This window comes from Haliotis rubra, unplaced genomic scaffold (assembly GCF_003918875.1).
Source record: "Haliotis rubra isolate DU_JTF1 unplaced genomic scaffold, ASM391887v1 Scf86, whole genome shotgun sequence".
NCBI lineage: Eukaryota > Metazoa > Mollusca > Gastropoda > Lepetellida > Haliotidae > Haliotis > Haliotis rubra.
In genome coordinates, this window is record NW_025767590.1 from 2,341,162 (window position 1) to 2,356,718 (window position 15,557).

At 41.9% G+C, this 15,557-nt stretch overlaps 1 protein-coding gene and 1 non-coding gene across 2 annotated transcripts; both read right to left on the reverse strand.

Annotated features, from left to right (window-relative positions):
- Positions 1-4,410: 4,410 nt before the first annotated feature.
- Positions 4,411-4,480, reverse strand: Trnad-auc. Its single transcript has one exon. It is a non-coding gene; the product is annotated as a tRNA-Asp (tRNA).
- A 4,748-nt stretch (positions 4,481-9,228) lies between these two features.
- LOC124262935 lies at positions 9,229-15,158 on the reverse strand. Its single transcript, XM_046697547.1, has 5 exons — positions 15,106-15,158; positions 13,503-14,648; positions 12,736-12,921; positions 12,120-12,383; positions 9,229-10,421 (listed from the first exon to the last, which is right to left on the reverse strand). Exons 2-5 carry the CDS (start codon positions 14,569-14,571, stop codon positions 9,787-9,789), a joined length of 2,154 nt encoding a protein of 717 aa, XP_046553503.1. The 5' UTR covers positions 14,572-14,648; positions 15,106-15,158; the 3' UTR covers positions 9,229-9,786.
- Positions 15,159-15,557: the final 399 nt, after the last annotated feature.

A 15,557-nucleotide genomic window follows, 5' to 3' on the forward strand; every position in this document is an offset into this window, starting at 1 on the left:
CTGTTTTAATTTTAATATTGGCATTTTGGTTTTATTTATTTGTTATGGCATTCAACAGTATCATTTTTTTTTGCCGTGAAGTGCAATGAGACAGACAACATACACTAGGTTGCACATAGGGCGTGTATGTGAAATATGATACACGTTGGCAATCTATAAGATGTCTAGATATTACAATCATGTTATAAATTCACTAAGTATAAGCAGATCGTGTGCATTTTATTAAGTTTCAACTGTATACAAATATGATAATAAACTAATTAGGATTATAAGACAAAATATAAAGACGTACATTGACTTCGCTATTTCAGTCCTAACATTTTTTACCAATGGCAGATGGTTAAACTTAAAATGTTTTCATTTGTTATCAAAATAATGCCATTTAATACAACATTCAGATTGACTAGTAGTGAACCTGAGCGCACTACTCTCCCCAGAAGATTCCCCATGTATTTAGTTAGCCATAGTTTCAAAACAATTCTATTATATCAGGCTTCTCACCAAATTCAAGGTCAAATTATTTCTAAATCAAATTCTACATCCATTTACGTTAACATTTTTATAAAGTCAACATTACTACTATGAAATCAAAACTTTACATCAAAATCAGCATTTTTATCAAAGTGAATATTTTTTTTATAAGAAACCAAATTATTCATCAAAGTCTACATAAATTTACAACAAAATCAACGTAAGATTATCGAGTTAAAATGACTTGATCTTTGTTGATCAGTCTATACTTATACTATCAACTGCGCATGAGGGTGGCGCAGCAGAGGTAGCGAACCAGTCATGAATTCTGGGATATCATCTGGGTACTCACTGGAGAAAAACAATAACAAAATCAACAACCAGTCAACGGAAATTGCTCTGGATCAATGGCCCTTGAATGGCCACATTTGATGTGTATGGCCAGTGTCCAGGGCAACAGGCTGTCATCTATTGGGATGGGGGTTCTGAAGCAGTCTGTCTGGTGCTGCCAATGCTATTAATGGCAATACTGAAGCTGAGGTCACTGAGGAGGTGAGTGAGTGAGTTTAGTTTTACCCCGCTCTCGGCAATATTCCAGCAATATGGCGGCGGTCTGTAAATATTCGAGTCTGGACCAGACAATCCAGTGATCAACAACACGAGCATCGATCTAGGCAATTGGGATACGATGACATGTGTCAACAAAGTCAGCGAGCCTGACCACCCGATCCCGTTAGTCGCCTCAATGATTACGAAAAGCATAGGTCACTGAAGATCTATTCTAACCCGGATCTTCACGCGTAGGCAGGAGGCGAGTTCTGTGAGAATATTGTCTCTGAATGAGTAACCTTGTTGGTGCCTCCCGTAGCAATTGTTGAAGCCACGAAACGCGAGTAGTAACGTATACGAGTCTTACTTCGCTTGAGCATGACGTACTTTGCATCACTTTCTCTGCTTCTGATGCTGGTTCGTAGTGCATTTTGCATGGAAGACACTGGGTATTATTATTATGTTTTACAGATTAAGATGAAAAATGCAGCAGAGAGGGTTCAGGTGATCCTGGCACAGTCAGGCTGGTAAGGCTCATCATCAGCTCAGGGCCCTTGCCTCCTCTACACGCAGCCCAGACAGCGAATGGGATTTCTCCCAGGAAACACTGCCTAGTCGAACCCACCAAGAACTTTCCGTAGAATATGTAGACTCCCCAACACTGCAGCCTTCTGCATTACTCAGAGTGTCAGAAGGGCTGTGCTCCCGGCGGAGAACCCGGGCACTCTCCTGATCTGCGCCAAGAGATCAGGAGGTACCAAACCAAGGTCACCGAGAACAATGGGGAGCCTGACGACAGTGTACTTGTGATGCAAGCCAGACATTTCAAAGGCGAGGTTCCGCATACTTAGCATGCTTTTCCTGAATCTTGCCAATCACATTGCTGTCAAAAGGGACAGAAAATTCAATGATATAAATGAATTCATTGGCTTTATCAAAAAGGACAAGATCAAATTTGTTAGCAGGAATTCTTCTAAGGCTAGGGGTTGTGACAACATTGAAAGAGTCTGCACACAAAGTTGACTCCAAGGATTTTACACCCGGCACCTTAGGCCATATATAGATATATTCTTGTTTCTCATTACCGCCCGAGCCAAAAATTCGACCCGACCCAAAGATTTGTAAAATAAATTAAACTAGAGAATGCAACTTTGACTCCCAAAGTGTGCATGAATGTTTCACACTGATTTTCTGTCGGTGAAAAGGTTGGGTTTTTTACATATTAAAAATAAAATAAAATTTAAAAATAAAATCCGCCTGCAGGCCTCATATTTTATTGAAAAGTAATGAGAAACAAGAATATTTTTTATGTGGCCTTAAACTCGCTGGAGCACTTGCCAGCTCGCCCACCATGCATACAAGATGATAGATAGAATCTCACACTCGTGTCATCACGAGGTTTTACACTTTTATGGACGAACCTCTATTTAGTTTCCCTAAAACCTAAGTTTTAGGGAACATGAAGTTAGAAACGGATTTGGGATTCGAATCCCGAATATGAAAAATATATTCAGATATTTTTTTCATATTCGGGATTCGAATCCCAAATCTGAATTTTCTTTCATATTCGGGTTTTTCTTTTGCACATTCGGCACTCGGCATTGGGCATTCGGTATTTGGTATTTGAACTCTTATTAAGCATTTCTTCAACACATCTGGAATTCGGAACTTCGGCGTCCTTGTAACTATACTCTTCGCACCTTCATCTGTCAAACCTATCTATCCTCAACCCGGACCTTCACGCGTATTAACACATTTGGAATTCGGAACTTCAGCGTCCTTGTAACCACAATCTTTGCATCTTTATCTGTCAAACCTATCTATCCTCGACGTTGCCGTGCAGATAGTCAACGGTCCAGAAGCTCTTCCCTCGATCACGATCGAGCAAAGACGAACAATGTCAATATTCATTATTTCCCCCCCCCCCTAATGTACTAGGTGCTCGTTGTATACCTGGGTAACTTAAAAACATAAACAACAAAACTACAGTCCCGAATCTGATTTTTTTGTTCAGAAACTGATTCGGTTTGGGCATTTGGGATTTGAATCACGAATCTGAATTTTTCATATTCGGTATGTTTGCATATTCGACACTCGGCATTCGGTATTGGAACTCTGAATATGTATTTCTTTCATACATTTCGAATTCTGGACTCCTCAAAAACCTTATTTCTTCATTCAGCTAAAACGTCCAACTAAGTCACCCATCCTATATTATAGAACCAGTGACAGGAACCAATGAATGAATGCATTATTGAATGAACGAAGGGATGAAGTTTGGGATTTTTCCGACTAACCATAATTTTTCTAAATGTGGGTTTGTGGTTTAATGGAGAGTAATGTAGCTTTGAAAAAAAACTTGCATTTTTATCACTAAAGTGAGGTGGAGTCATGTGAAGCGACTGCACCATCAGTGAGGTGGAGGCATGTGAAGCGACTGCACCATCAGTGAGGTGGAGGCATGTGAAGCGACTGCACCATCAGTGAGGTGGAGGCATGTGAAGCGACTGCACCATCAGTGAGGTGGAGGCATGTGAAGCGACTGCACCATCAGTGAGGTTGTGTGATGCAATGAAACCTGCAAACTACGATTGGTACTTGCGAACCAAGACAATGTACACTATCCAAAGAATGGTTAGCTACAACGAAAATTGATACTGAGGCACTATTCAGACCGAGGAACAATGCATCTGTTGTCTCAACCCACCTATGAATACCTTATATTGTAATTAGGATGTAAAATGTCTGTCCCTCAGTTAATGACGTGTGCACCTTAAGATTTATAAAATTTCATTTTTAAGAGATGTTTTATTCTAATTACATGAATGTCAAGCTGTGAACAATCACATATCACTGAAATGTGCAAATACATTAATGAAAACAACCGATTTGGGAAAAGTCAGCCATGTTATAAAGGGCGTAAATATGGTCACAAAGTCTGTGATAATTCTTAACGGTAGTAATTTTGCCACAAACAAATATCCAGTTTCCAAACATCGGTCCTAACCAACTGTGAGCTTTCGAGTAGTTTCGAAAGCTGAAATAAAAGTTCATGAACACAATGAAATACAAATTCTTGAAAATCAACGTGCTGTAAATTGTTCTTAAAAATGAAGACATATCTATGAAAACCTGACTGACTTTGAAAGTAATATCAATATTTCAGTAATTCAAATGATTTTAGCAAATATGTATAATTTTGTATCTTAAATTTCAGTAATTATGTATAATTACAGAAAAATTCAGTAAATATGCATAATTCCTGAGTGAATCAGACATTATACATAATTACTGAAATTATCAGTAATTATACACATTTACTGTTTATACATATTTCCTGTACCATATATATGTTACAGTGAATATGTAATCCCATATTACATACATAGGTGCCTCCACCGGGAATCGAACCCGGGCCTTCAGCGTGATAGGCTGACGCCTTACCACTGCGCTATTGTGCTCTACCTCTGTCCGCGGATGGGATGGGAACTGTAACGTTGTCATCAACGTGATCAACGACAGTACTCTACTTCTTTTCAATATTCTCTCGGCTTTTTGCAACTAAGAGTCTACTGCCCCCTTCTTCTGGATACTGATCTGCTGACGTCTCTTTGCAACAAGGAGTTCTGCTGATGATGGCGGATCTGGAACGGCGGCTACAGCTGGTGGATCTGGTACTGGCATACCTGCTACAACAGGTGGATCTGGATCTGGCATGGTTGCTTCTGGAACAGCTACAGTAACTGGTGGCGCATCTGGTGTTGGCTGGTCTGAAGGAGGTGTCATGGCGATGATGGCATTGATGAGATCTTCTTCCGTCTTCAGTGTTGCAATCACCTCATCTGGGAGCATGGAAGAATTTATTCCAGTTGGTGCATCTGATCCAGTAAAGGCAGCAAATGGCGTTTGTCTGATTCCGCTGAGGTAGCTGGAACTGAACAAACTTGAGTCCCATGGTCCAAGCAGTGGTATTGCTGTCAGACACCCAGGCTGTTAACATGTCCTTCACATCACATTTGGCAGGCTCAACGGAACCTTGAGATTGGGGGTGGCGCGATTTACCATGTATGATCTTGGTGCTAGGTCACACCTGTGACACCTCCTCAATGACAGCAGCAGTAAACTCTGAACCATTGTTACTCTCAAGATGTCAACCAACTTATACGCTACTTCTTGGAGGCCAACGGTCTCAACACTCATAACTGAGTGAGATGGTCCTGATAATGCATAATCCATTTGAATTGACCTTGACACATGGATTGCATGTCAGTCAAATCGACCTGTGCATGTTCTTCGTAACCTCTTTAAGCGCATTGTCTCTACCACCAGCAATTCACTTATGGTCTTTTGATATTCATGTCTTGGAATCAATACTCGCTGGTTGGTGTTGTACAATTCATACAGGTGACGTCTGAAACGCAACTCTCTCTCAGACTCCATTTTGGATATGAACCTTTCTGAGGTGCGGGTGTTGTTATATACTGTTTCTAAATGAGCTCAGTTCTAAAATGAGCTTGCAATTGACCCTTTGACCTTATTGATGCATTATTGCCCTCAAATGTGTCAATCTCAAATTCTCTCATGAGCAGTAAGAAGGAATGTGTAATACAATTACCAGAATTACAAAACAAACAAACATATTTCCTCCTTGCTTAATTCCCCTTTGATCTCAGAAAGCTATTCATGCATTATTGCCCTCAATAAAGGTGTGTTTCAAATTATTGACTTTGTTGGCCTTTATTTGGTCTTCAACGAGAGCTCATACATCCAAGCAGGGAAGAGCTTCGGGATCGTTCGACTATCTACACAGTGCACAGCAACGTCGAGGACAGATTTTCTGGTCCAGTGTGCGGCGTTAACTAAACTCACTCACTAACCAAATGTGTTAATGAAATGCATAATAAGAGTTCAAATACCAAATACGAATGCCGAATGCCGAGTGCCAAATGTGCAAAAGAAGAAACCCGAATATGAAAGAAAATGCACGAGGGTGCACGGCAACGTCAGGGATAGATAAGATTAAGGTACAAAGAGTATAGTTACAAGGACGCCAATTGTACAAAAGAACAAAAAAACGAATATGAAAAACAATTCAGATTCGGGATTCGAATCCCGAATATGACCAAAAAAATTCAGATTCGGTATTCAAATCCCGAATCTGAAAAAATATACTAGGCACATAAAGAAACTGTGCATACAAAAATTTAAAATCTAAATTTATCAAACCTGTAAATATAAGGATTCAAACTCAAAGATTAGTGACATGTATCCAACATGCGTGCACGTGCCACGTTCCGTGACCTCAGTGGGTTCGTCCTTGAGACGTGCAATACGTTGTTGCACGTGCATTCCGGGAAAGAGAAACAGAGCAAATGAATGCCACACAATACTGTCACTTTGGAAAGCTCAACCCCTGCCCTTGCGATCGTTCAAAAAATTAAACGGCTATTGAAACGCATAGCATGCCAAGGCTCACGTCTGCACAATGTCATGAGGCTATTGGGATGGTCCTTAGGGGAATGTCTCAACGACAAGTGGCTGCACATTTCCACTGCCACCGGAACACCATTTCTGCACTGGTGAGACGCTACCAGAACACAAATGACGTCATCGATCGGCCACGTTCTGGATGTCCACGTGTAACAACGCCAAGACAGGACAGATGGATAAGGGTGACCCATCTTCGCCACAGGTTTCAGACTGCAGTGATGACTGCCCGAACCATCCCAGGACTTCGCCGTATCCTCCCCAACACAGTTCGACAACGTTAACGTCATCACGGGATCAGACCACAACGTCCCGCCATATGGCCTATCCTGACACAACGTCATCGACAAGCTCGCCGAATGTGGTGCCGAAATCATGTCCGCAGACTCTTGTTTTGGTGGAGAAATGTTGTTTTTACAGATGAGTCCAGGTTTAACATTTCCCATAGTGATGGACGTCAACGTGCCTATAGACGCGTGGGAGAACGTTATGCACCGGCCTGTGTCTTGGAGAGGAATCGCTTTGGTGGTGGTTCCGTGATGATTTGGGGTGGAATAACAGCACGCCAAAGAACTCCTTTGGTGATTGTTCAGGGCAACTTAACTGGTGTTGGCAACAGGGATCAGATTCTTTGACCTGTGGCAATTCCTTTTCTGCAACGTCATGGCCCTGGGTTAACATTCCAACAGGACAATGCCCGCCCTCATACGGCAAGGGTTGCTATGGATTTCACAACATTGACTTACTGCCTTGGCCTGCAAATTCACCGGATCTCTCCCCGATAGAGCATGTTTGGGACGAGATGGATCGACGTCTACGCCGTCTTCCTCATCCGCCACATAACGTCCTTGACCTTGCAACAGAACTTGAGAGAATCTTGCGTGACATCCCACAAGCCTTCCTTGCACGTTTGATAGGCTCTATGCGTCGTCGATGCACTGCTGTTCTCAATGCCGATGGTGGACATACCCGTTATTGAGCTTATGACATGGTCGTTTGACCCCTGTCCTGCTTGTGGACTCGTGACGTCATTGTGATTGACTTTTCAATTGAAATTCTCCCGACTTGTTATGGTTTCATGATCCCTCCATTAAAGTTTATATGTACCTTTGACATTGTTATCGTACTTATCAACTGGGATAATATTTTGACAATGCACAGTTTCTTTATGTGGCTAGTATATATTCAGATTCGGGATTCAAATCCCGAAACCCGAATGTTAAGAAAACTCAGATTTGAGGTTCAAATATCGGAAACTGTAGTTTGGTTGTTTATGTTTTAAGTTACCCAGGTACACAACGAGCCCTTGTGCATTAGAAGGGGGGATGAAATAATGAATATTGACATTGTTCGTCTTTGCTCGATCGTGATCGAAGGTTGACGCCTGCAAGTAGGGAAGAGCTTCAGGACCGTTGACTATCTGCACGGCAACGTTGAGGATAGATAGGTTTGATAGATGAAGGCGCGAAGAGTATAGTTACAAGGACGCCGAAGTTCCGAATTCCAGATGTGTTGAAGAAATGCATAATAAGAGTTCAAATACCAAATACCGAATGCCAAATGCCGAGTGCCGAATGTGCAAAGTAATACCCGAATATGAAAAAATATTCAGATTCGGGATTCGAATCCCCAATCCCGAATCCGTTTCTAACTTCATGTTGCTAAGGTTTTAAGCTTTAATGACGAACCTCAGGTTCTTACAGTTTTTGTGGACGAAGTTCAGGGTTTTAAACTTTTATGGACGAATTTCAGGGACTTAAGCTTTTATGACGAACCTCATGGTTTTAAACGTTTATCGTTCAAACGACAGAAGTTAGATTCTCTTCACTTCACAGACAGAATAACTTAAGTATACACTAGAGCCATACTCGTGACAATTAAGCTTGCTATCTGGTCGTGTCGTTGTCCTGTCGTCATATCGCAATACAATGCTTGAACTTTGCACAGGACATAGATCAGAATTTTTTTCAGAAATGTTTATTCTAGCATGACATTGTGTGATACTCGATTCTGATTGGCTGAGAGCTCATCAAAACCGTACTTAATATGGCAGATTCCAAGCGATTTCCAGCAAAAAGGCCCCTTCGCGCCTTGTGTTCTTGCGCGCCAAACAGTTCGCGCCAGTACACGTTACCTGACCGTGAATCATATGACCTTGATGGATACAGGTCAGCATGTTTACCACCCTCTTAAACATATCAACACAGATGTACAAAGTGTGCACAGGTTGAGTGAACTCTAGTGTTACATGTAGGGGTAACCATTTGTTAATGAGCAGGAAATTGAAAACTACGATTCTATTGACTCGGTGACTATGTTTAATGTGTATTCCATTGTTGTGACTAAGTTCAAAATTTGTGTTCAGTGTCATCTCAAAGTTACTCGAGGCCTGTGAAGATCCGGGTTAGAATTGGTCTTCAGTAACCCATGCTTGTCGTAAGAAGCGACTTATGGGTTCGGGTGGTCAGACTCACTGACTTGGTTGACATATGTCAATGATGGCGCATGATGTTGACCACTGGATTGTCTGGGCCAGACTCGATTATTTACAGACCGCCGCCATATATAGCTTCAATATTGCAGATTGCGGTGTTAAACAATAAACCAACCAACCAACCAATCATTTGAAACTTGAATAAAATGGTGTATAATAGGTCCATCTTGCATTGAGATACCAGTAACGAAGTAATGATCGTTACTGGTATAGTAACAAAATAATGAAACCATTTATAGATAATTTTATTTCACTGTACGTGACAGTATTTCGCTCCGGAGCCATTCAAAGTAAGAGTTTCATAAATAATACGTACTTTGTGACCGCGCTCTCACAATTAATTTCATTATTATAATAGGTCGACTCGCGTTAAATTATGAAAAAAACATTACATTCACATACCACGATCGAACATTAACATATACATAAAAGTAATACCGTTGCGGGGGCGGATCCGGAGGGGCAGTGCGGGGGTGTGCAAACCCCCAACCCCCCTTCTTTGCCCGGAAAACATGTCCCTGAGCAGCATTTCCCCCAAACCTTTGGACCACATGATTTATGTACACCCCCCTTTTCCGAAATCCTGGATCCGCCCCTGCGTTTCAATGTTTACATTTCATTTGTCATTATATATGTTTCTTGAATGAATTCGAAAATGCGTTTGTGAAACACATTTATATTACTAATAAACAATCTAATAAATATGGACAATATAGGAAACAAATAATATATAGCAGTAATGGTCCAAAATGCAGGAAATCGTCCGAGTTCATATACTGTCTAAATTACTTAAAAACAAATACAGTTTTACTTCTAACCCCTTGTCGCGGGTGTACAGTTGATAATCCTTGTAGCAAGGTCTTAAGATCTAAAACTATCACAAAAATCACAGCAAGGACCAGACACGTGATTCCACTAACGCCAATATTTGCCGCGCTTCGGCGTCCATCAGTCCTACATATGTAACGTCCAATACGATTGGTCAAGTTCCTTTTATCAAGGGTGAGATAACGTTTAATTCGCCGTACAGTTTCCTTCAACTCGGATTCCGTAACTTCACGAGAGGAAGAACACGCACATTGGCAGACTGACGTACTGGTGGGAGATATTGGACTCTGGAAATACTGCGATGACGTCATTGGCGATGACGTCATTGGTGACATTGGTTGGAATGTACTCATGGAGTAAGGACTGGTTTCGTATGAAGGAAACTGGACTGTAGGCGTTGGAGACGAAGACTGGGTTACAAACACGCTGCTTCCACTTGCTTCCAGAATGGTAGGTTGGGGTACACTGCTAGATTGCGTGCGAATCCCATTTCCGGTCACGTGGCTTGGCACGCTTGAGGAACTGGACATTATCACACTAGATGGCGCTACAGAAAGCGTACCAAATGTAGTTGTAGACGGGAGCGGAGTCTCTGAAGTAAAATGGGATACACGTTATTGTTTCAACAGCATTATTCTCATGCGATACAAATCTTTTTAATTGTTTTTTTGAAATGTCACAAGTAAATGAATCACGAGTAAATATTGAATGGACCAGGGAATAAGGCGTTCGAGAGAGTGAGTGAGTGATTTTACACTGCTTTTAGCAATACTCCAGCAATATCACAAGAAATGGGCATGTGGGGAATCGAAGCCGGGTCTTCGGCGTGACGAGGGAACGCTTTAACCACTAGGCTACCCCACCGTCCCAAGGTGTTCGAGAAACGGAGTTAGATCGTCGAAGATGTAAACTCGCTTTGTGCAAGTGGGTACAGGATGATAGGGTGGGGTGATTGATGATCAGTGTCGGGTCTTATCAACATCCGATCACAGTTATAGTTAGCTCTCACAAAAAGCGTTCGGTCCTATTAAATCTGGCTCGGATTCTCCACGAGGGCAAAACATTACATAGACACTTCAACTTTGTATGCGCTTTTTCTTAAAAAGATCAGAACCCATATGGAATTGAGAAAATATCATATACCGTTAGATAAACATGATTTATCATCCAAAACTGTGGAGATATCGCTTGTGTGAGATCATATGATATCTCCTAGGAGATATCGTTTTGACAGTAGATTTTGTACAATGCCCTAACAATGCTATGACATCATCAACTTGATGACGTCACAATGCTATGACATCGCTGCATTGCAAATCTAATGGTAGTACAGAGTTGAGAGATGTACATTTTTCTTTGAAAACTAATGAAGAATGATTTTTGATGATAAATAGAATCTCACCCTCGTGTCTACTGATATCAATTATATCAACACTCATTGATAAAAGTAAAAATATCCTCGGCAAGCCTCGGATATTTGTAACTTTATCAGCTCGTGTGGATATAATTGATATCAGTAGACACTTGGGTGAGATTCTCTATACACTGCCGTACCCGTGAAGATCCGGGTTAGAAATGATCGTCAGTAGCACATGCCAGTCGTAAGAGGCGACTAACGGGATCGGGTGGTCAGGCTCGCTGACTTGGTTCACACATGTCATCGGTTCCCAATTGCATAGATTGATGCTCATGCTGATGATCACTGGATTGTCTGGTCCAGACTGGATTATTTACAGGCCGCCGCCATATAGCTGGATTATTGCTGATCGCGGCGTAAAACTAAACTCACTCACTGATACACTGCCGGATCATTTTATGTGTGCGATTTTTCGGGCAATTTCTTTTGAAAAAATGTGAACGCGATTTTAAAAATCGCCATCAAACCGAATTCTGTTTTGATCAGCTTTTGCCGTCCTCTTTGAAAACATTAACAAAACACCCACAAACAACACGTTTTGAAAACTCGACAGGAGAAAATGCTCAGACCTTCCATTTCCTTGTTAATATCAGAACCACTGTCCCCGGGGAAGAATTAGTTAGAATTGGTCTCCAGAAACCAATCAGTCTCGTTAGAGGGGACTGGCAGGATGTGTGTGGTCGGATTCGCTCAACTTGGTTCGTGTTCTCTAGCGTAAATCAATGCTCAAATGTCAATCACGGCATTGTCAGGTTCACCTTCGATTACTTACAGACCGCCGTAATATACCTTTATATCGGTGACAATGAAAATACACGTATACAATGTAGACGATTCTTGTGTTTCAAGACCACTTTCCACTGAAGGTCTCACCTGAAGGGTTGCCATTACACACGAAGTCTTCCCCAGCGACGGGGGAGTCCAGGACGAGCTGACAAAGAAACCTGCGGCTGACTGTACACTGTTTAGTGGCCCATGTGTGGTCATGAAACCGATGCAGCAACACACAGGCATTCACTAACGTCAACGTGGGGTTGAACTTCGATCCCCAATGGGTGTAGTTGACCACCTCGCCATTTTGCCAGGCTAAAACTCCATCGGCGTCCATGTCATTAGCTCCGATATAAAAGGTCCATACTGCAATGAAACGTGAATAAGTAAGGGCGTCCATGTCATTAGCTCCGAGGATACCATGGAGTGCAATGAAACGTGAGTGAGTGAGTGAGTGAGTATGGTTTCATGGTACTTTTAGCAATATTCCAGCATTATCACAGCGGGGAACACCAGAAATGGGCTTCACATATTGTACCCATCTGAGGAATCAAACCCGGGTCTTCGATTGGACTAGTAAATGCTTTAACCACTTGGCTATCCCACTTAATGATGGACTTGAAGGACACAATCACTTCTATAAAAATACTTATCTAGTTCTGTATAAGCATGAGGACTAACAATTAGGTGGTCGTATTTTAGCGACTGTATCACTTACACACTAGTGCATACAACTGTCTAATCAGGATGTTCTTTTCGGGGGTGTCCAATTGGGGAAGCTGCATTCCCTGCTGACCACAGAAGTCACGTGCATCTGACCATTTCATCTGACCGACATCTGGGAAGACAACGCACGTGTTCGTCTCAGGTATGAATTTCATATGCGTTGGACACTCCCTGGCACCTGGAGCATAGAGCGTGTGCATGAAACACAGAATAATGGGTATTTAGTGAATGGCAATGGTGCTGAGTATTATGGTACTGCTGCTACCATGTGTTCCAAACCAACACTTCTTCAAAACATGAAATATATTTAAATACCCTAAAAGCATCAATTTTCTATTCTTCCATGAGGTTGCAGTCGTCAGAGCGCGACAAATCGCTGTGCAGAGTTGCGTCCCTTGGGTACACCAGAAACATATCATCTTTGGTTCGAATCCACGACAAATGATTACAAGTGATAGAATAAGTGCACCCATTTCTGTCATGGTGTTGGAGGAGTGGATGAAAGTTTTCAGCCTAGTTACTAAGGAGAAGATGTCGTACACCCGTAACAAATAGCATATACATGTAGTGTGATCTCTTAATCTCTGCTCGAGCTCGCCTATTAAGAAAATGTACCTAGTATTCGCGCAGATAAGAATAATATAGTAAGAATTAAGCTGATTTTACAGAGATTGGATCCCGATAGACTGTTGGGGTTACTGAGTTTTCTGAATTCGTTCAGGTATAATAAACAGATATAATTATGGAAAATCTTCTTACCGAACTGCATTCCAAGCGTTATGGCAACTCCGACGTTGTCTACTCCGTGAACAACAGCACCGACTGGAAACGGTAAAACTATGTTGTGGTCCACTTCACCGAGAGGCTGGACAACAGTCATGTATCTACAACAGCTCATGCTGGACGCCACACGTTGTAAACCAGGTGGCAGCTCGGAGTAATAACGCTCGTGAAAAGTCAAGGTCACGTAAAGATCTGACTGTGTAGCCATTAGAGAACTGGCGATGTCAAGCCGGAATATGCTGACGTATCGTTCAATTGGTTGTGCTTGTACAATGAACGTCTGGCCAGGTATTGTACTGTTCGTCGGAAATGCCAGGACGAGGACGGGTTCACTGGCATGTAGACAGGACTGACCTGCTGTGAGTGTATCGAATGTGATTGCATCTCCCTCCATCATCGTTGTGTCGTTACCTGGATTAACGCTAACGGTAGTGTTATTTTCTGAGGCCACGATTTTGTAAGTCATGCCACCGGGCCGGTCCGCAAAGTTATGCAAAACGAAATATTTTCCATAATACTTAACAGGAAGAAGCATCTGGTCCCAGGACAACAGTGTGTTTGTGAAAACAGCAATAGACTTGTTAGATTCGATAACACTTCCAGTTATGTCATATTGGCAATCGGCACCGAAGACGTCATATTTGTTTAAGGTTAACGTCATTGAGTGATTTGCACAGTTGGACACGTTGCCATCCCTCAGGGTGACAGTAATTACGTTGTCATCTTCCGTAGACACGACTGACCACTTGTGGAGTCGATTAGATGTAGAGTCGGGAAATGCCAGGAAATACTTAGTGGACAGTTTGTCTGTTGGAATCGCCATGTAGCCTCCAGATGCATCATCACCGCTCTTGATGACATAGACAGAGACCGGAGCGCTGGAGACAATCCTCACGGCTTTGTTTACTGCCACGTTGTTAGTGTCGTTGTAGCACACGGTGTAGTCGAGGGTGAAGGTCACAGCGCCGCTGACGTCAAGGTTGTAGTAGGTGACGTTGGTTTGATAGGTAACGGTAACTGCGGTGTTGTTGTCACCGTTTATCATTATTAGGATGTTTCTGTTCTCATCGTCATAAAACGTTAAGGCAAATTGCTGTCCACGTTGATCAAATAAGAAACAATCTGAAATACCATTGAAACAAACTTATCCATGAAATAATTTCTGGCGGAGCAGAGGTCATCTTGAGGTTTATATAGGTAGGGAATAACCGGAAATAAACTGACAGGCAAAAAGAAAGTGTACACCCGTTTGATGGAGGCTAAGAATACAAACAACCACTGGTTATTCCATGGGGACATATGTGATTCGTGCATCATAGTTACATTCTGCACCTGATATTTTAGTGACTCCGTGTTTCAGTGGCTCTTTTCCAGCTGGTACAATGTTCAAGTCTATCTTATCATTAGCCCGGCAGTTTAATATTTCCAATTCGGATTAAACAGATGTGACGGGTGTCACGTTTTATGATAGATGTATAGGTACCACACATATGACCTTGACCCTGGTGAAAATATATTCCATGCTGACTAAGTTCTACTATTAACAAATCACTGGTGCTAAACACCTTGAATCACTTACCTGCGACCACAAATCCAATCACGTAGATGAACCAAGGACACTGCAATTGTAGCAATGAAATAAGTATTGTTCCGATCGATTTCCTGCATGATATTTTATCATTATTAACATATATCGCATGAGCAGTTTAAAAAAAAATAAATTCTTTTTGTCAGTGTTACCGATAAAACTTGAACATCTGTCATTTCACGGGCTGCTCCCAGTGTACTAACGTCGACACACTAGTGGTCTATGGCGTCTGGCATCGTGGTGGTACTGGGTTCGGAATCCCAGAGATGTCCTGAATGGGTTGCTACGTTTTCAGTATTCTTTCCAAACATTTGAGAAATGTGTCTCTTGTTTCTTTTCCTACAACCTTTAGGGACATGCTGTGATGTTATAGTGTGTAACATTGTTCCAGATGGTGTTAAACCCAACAACTAAACACTGATGTGGTGTCATGGTACTTAGTC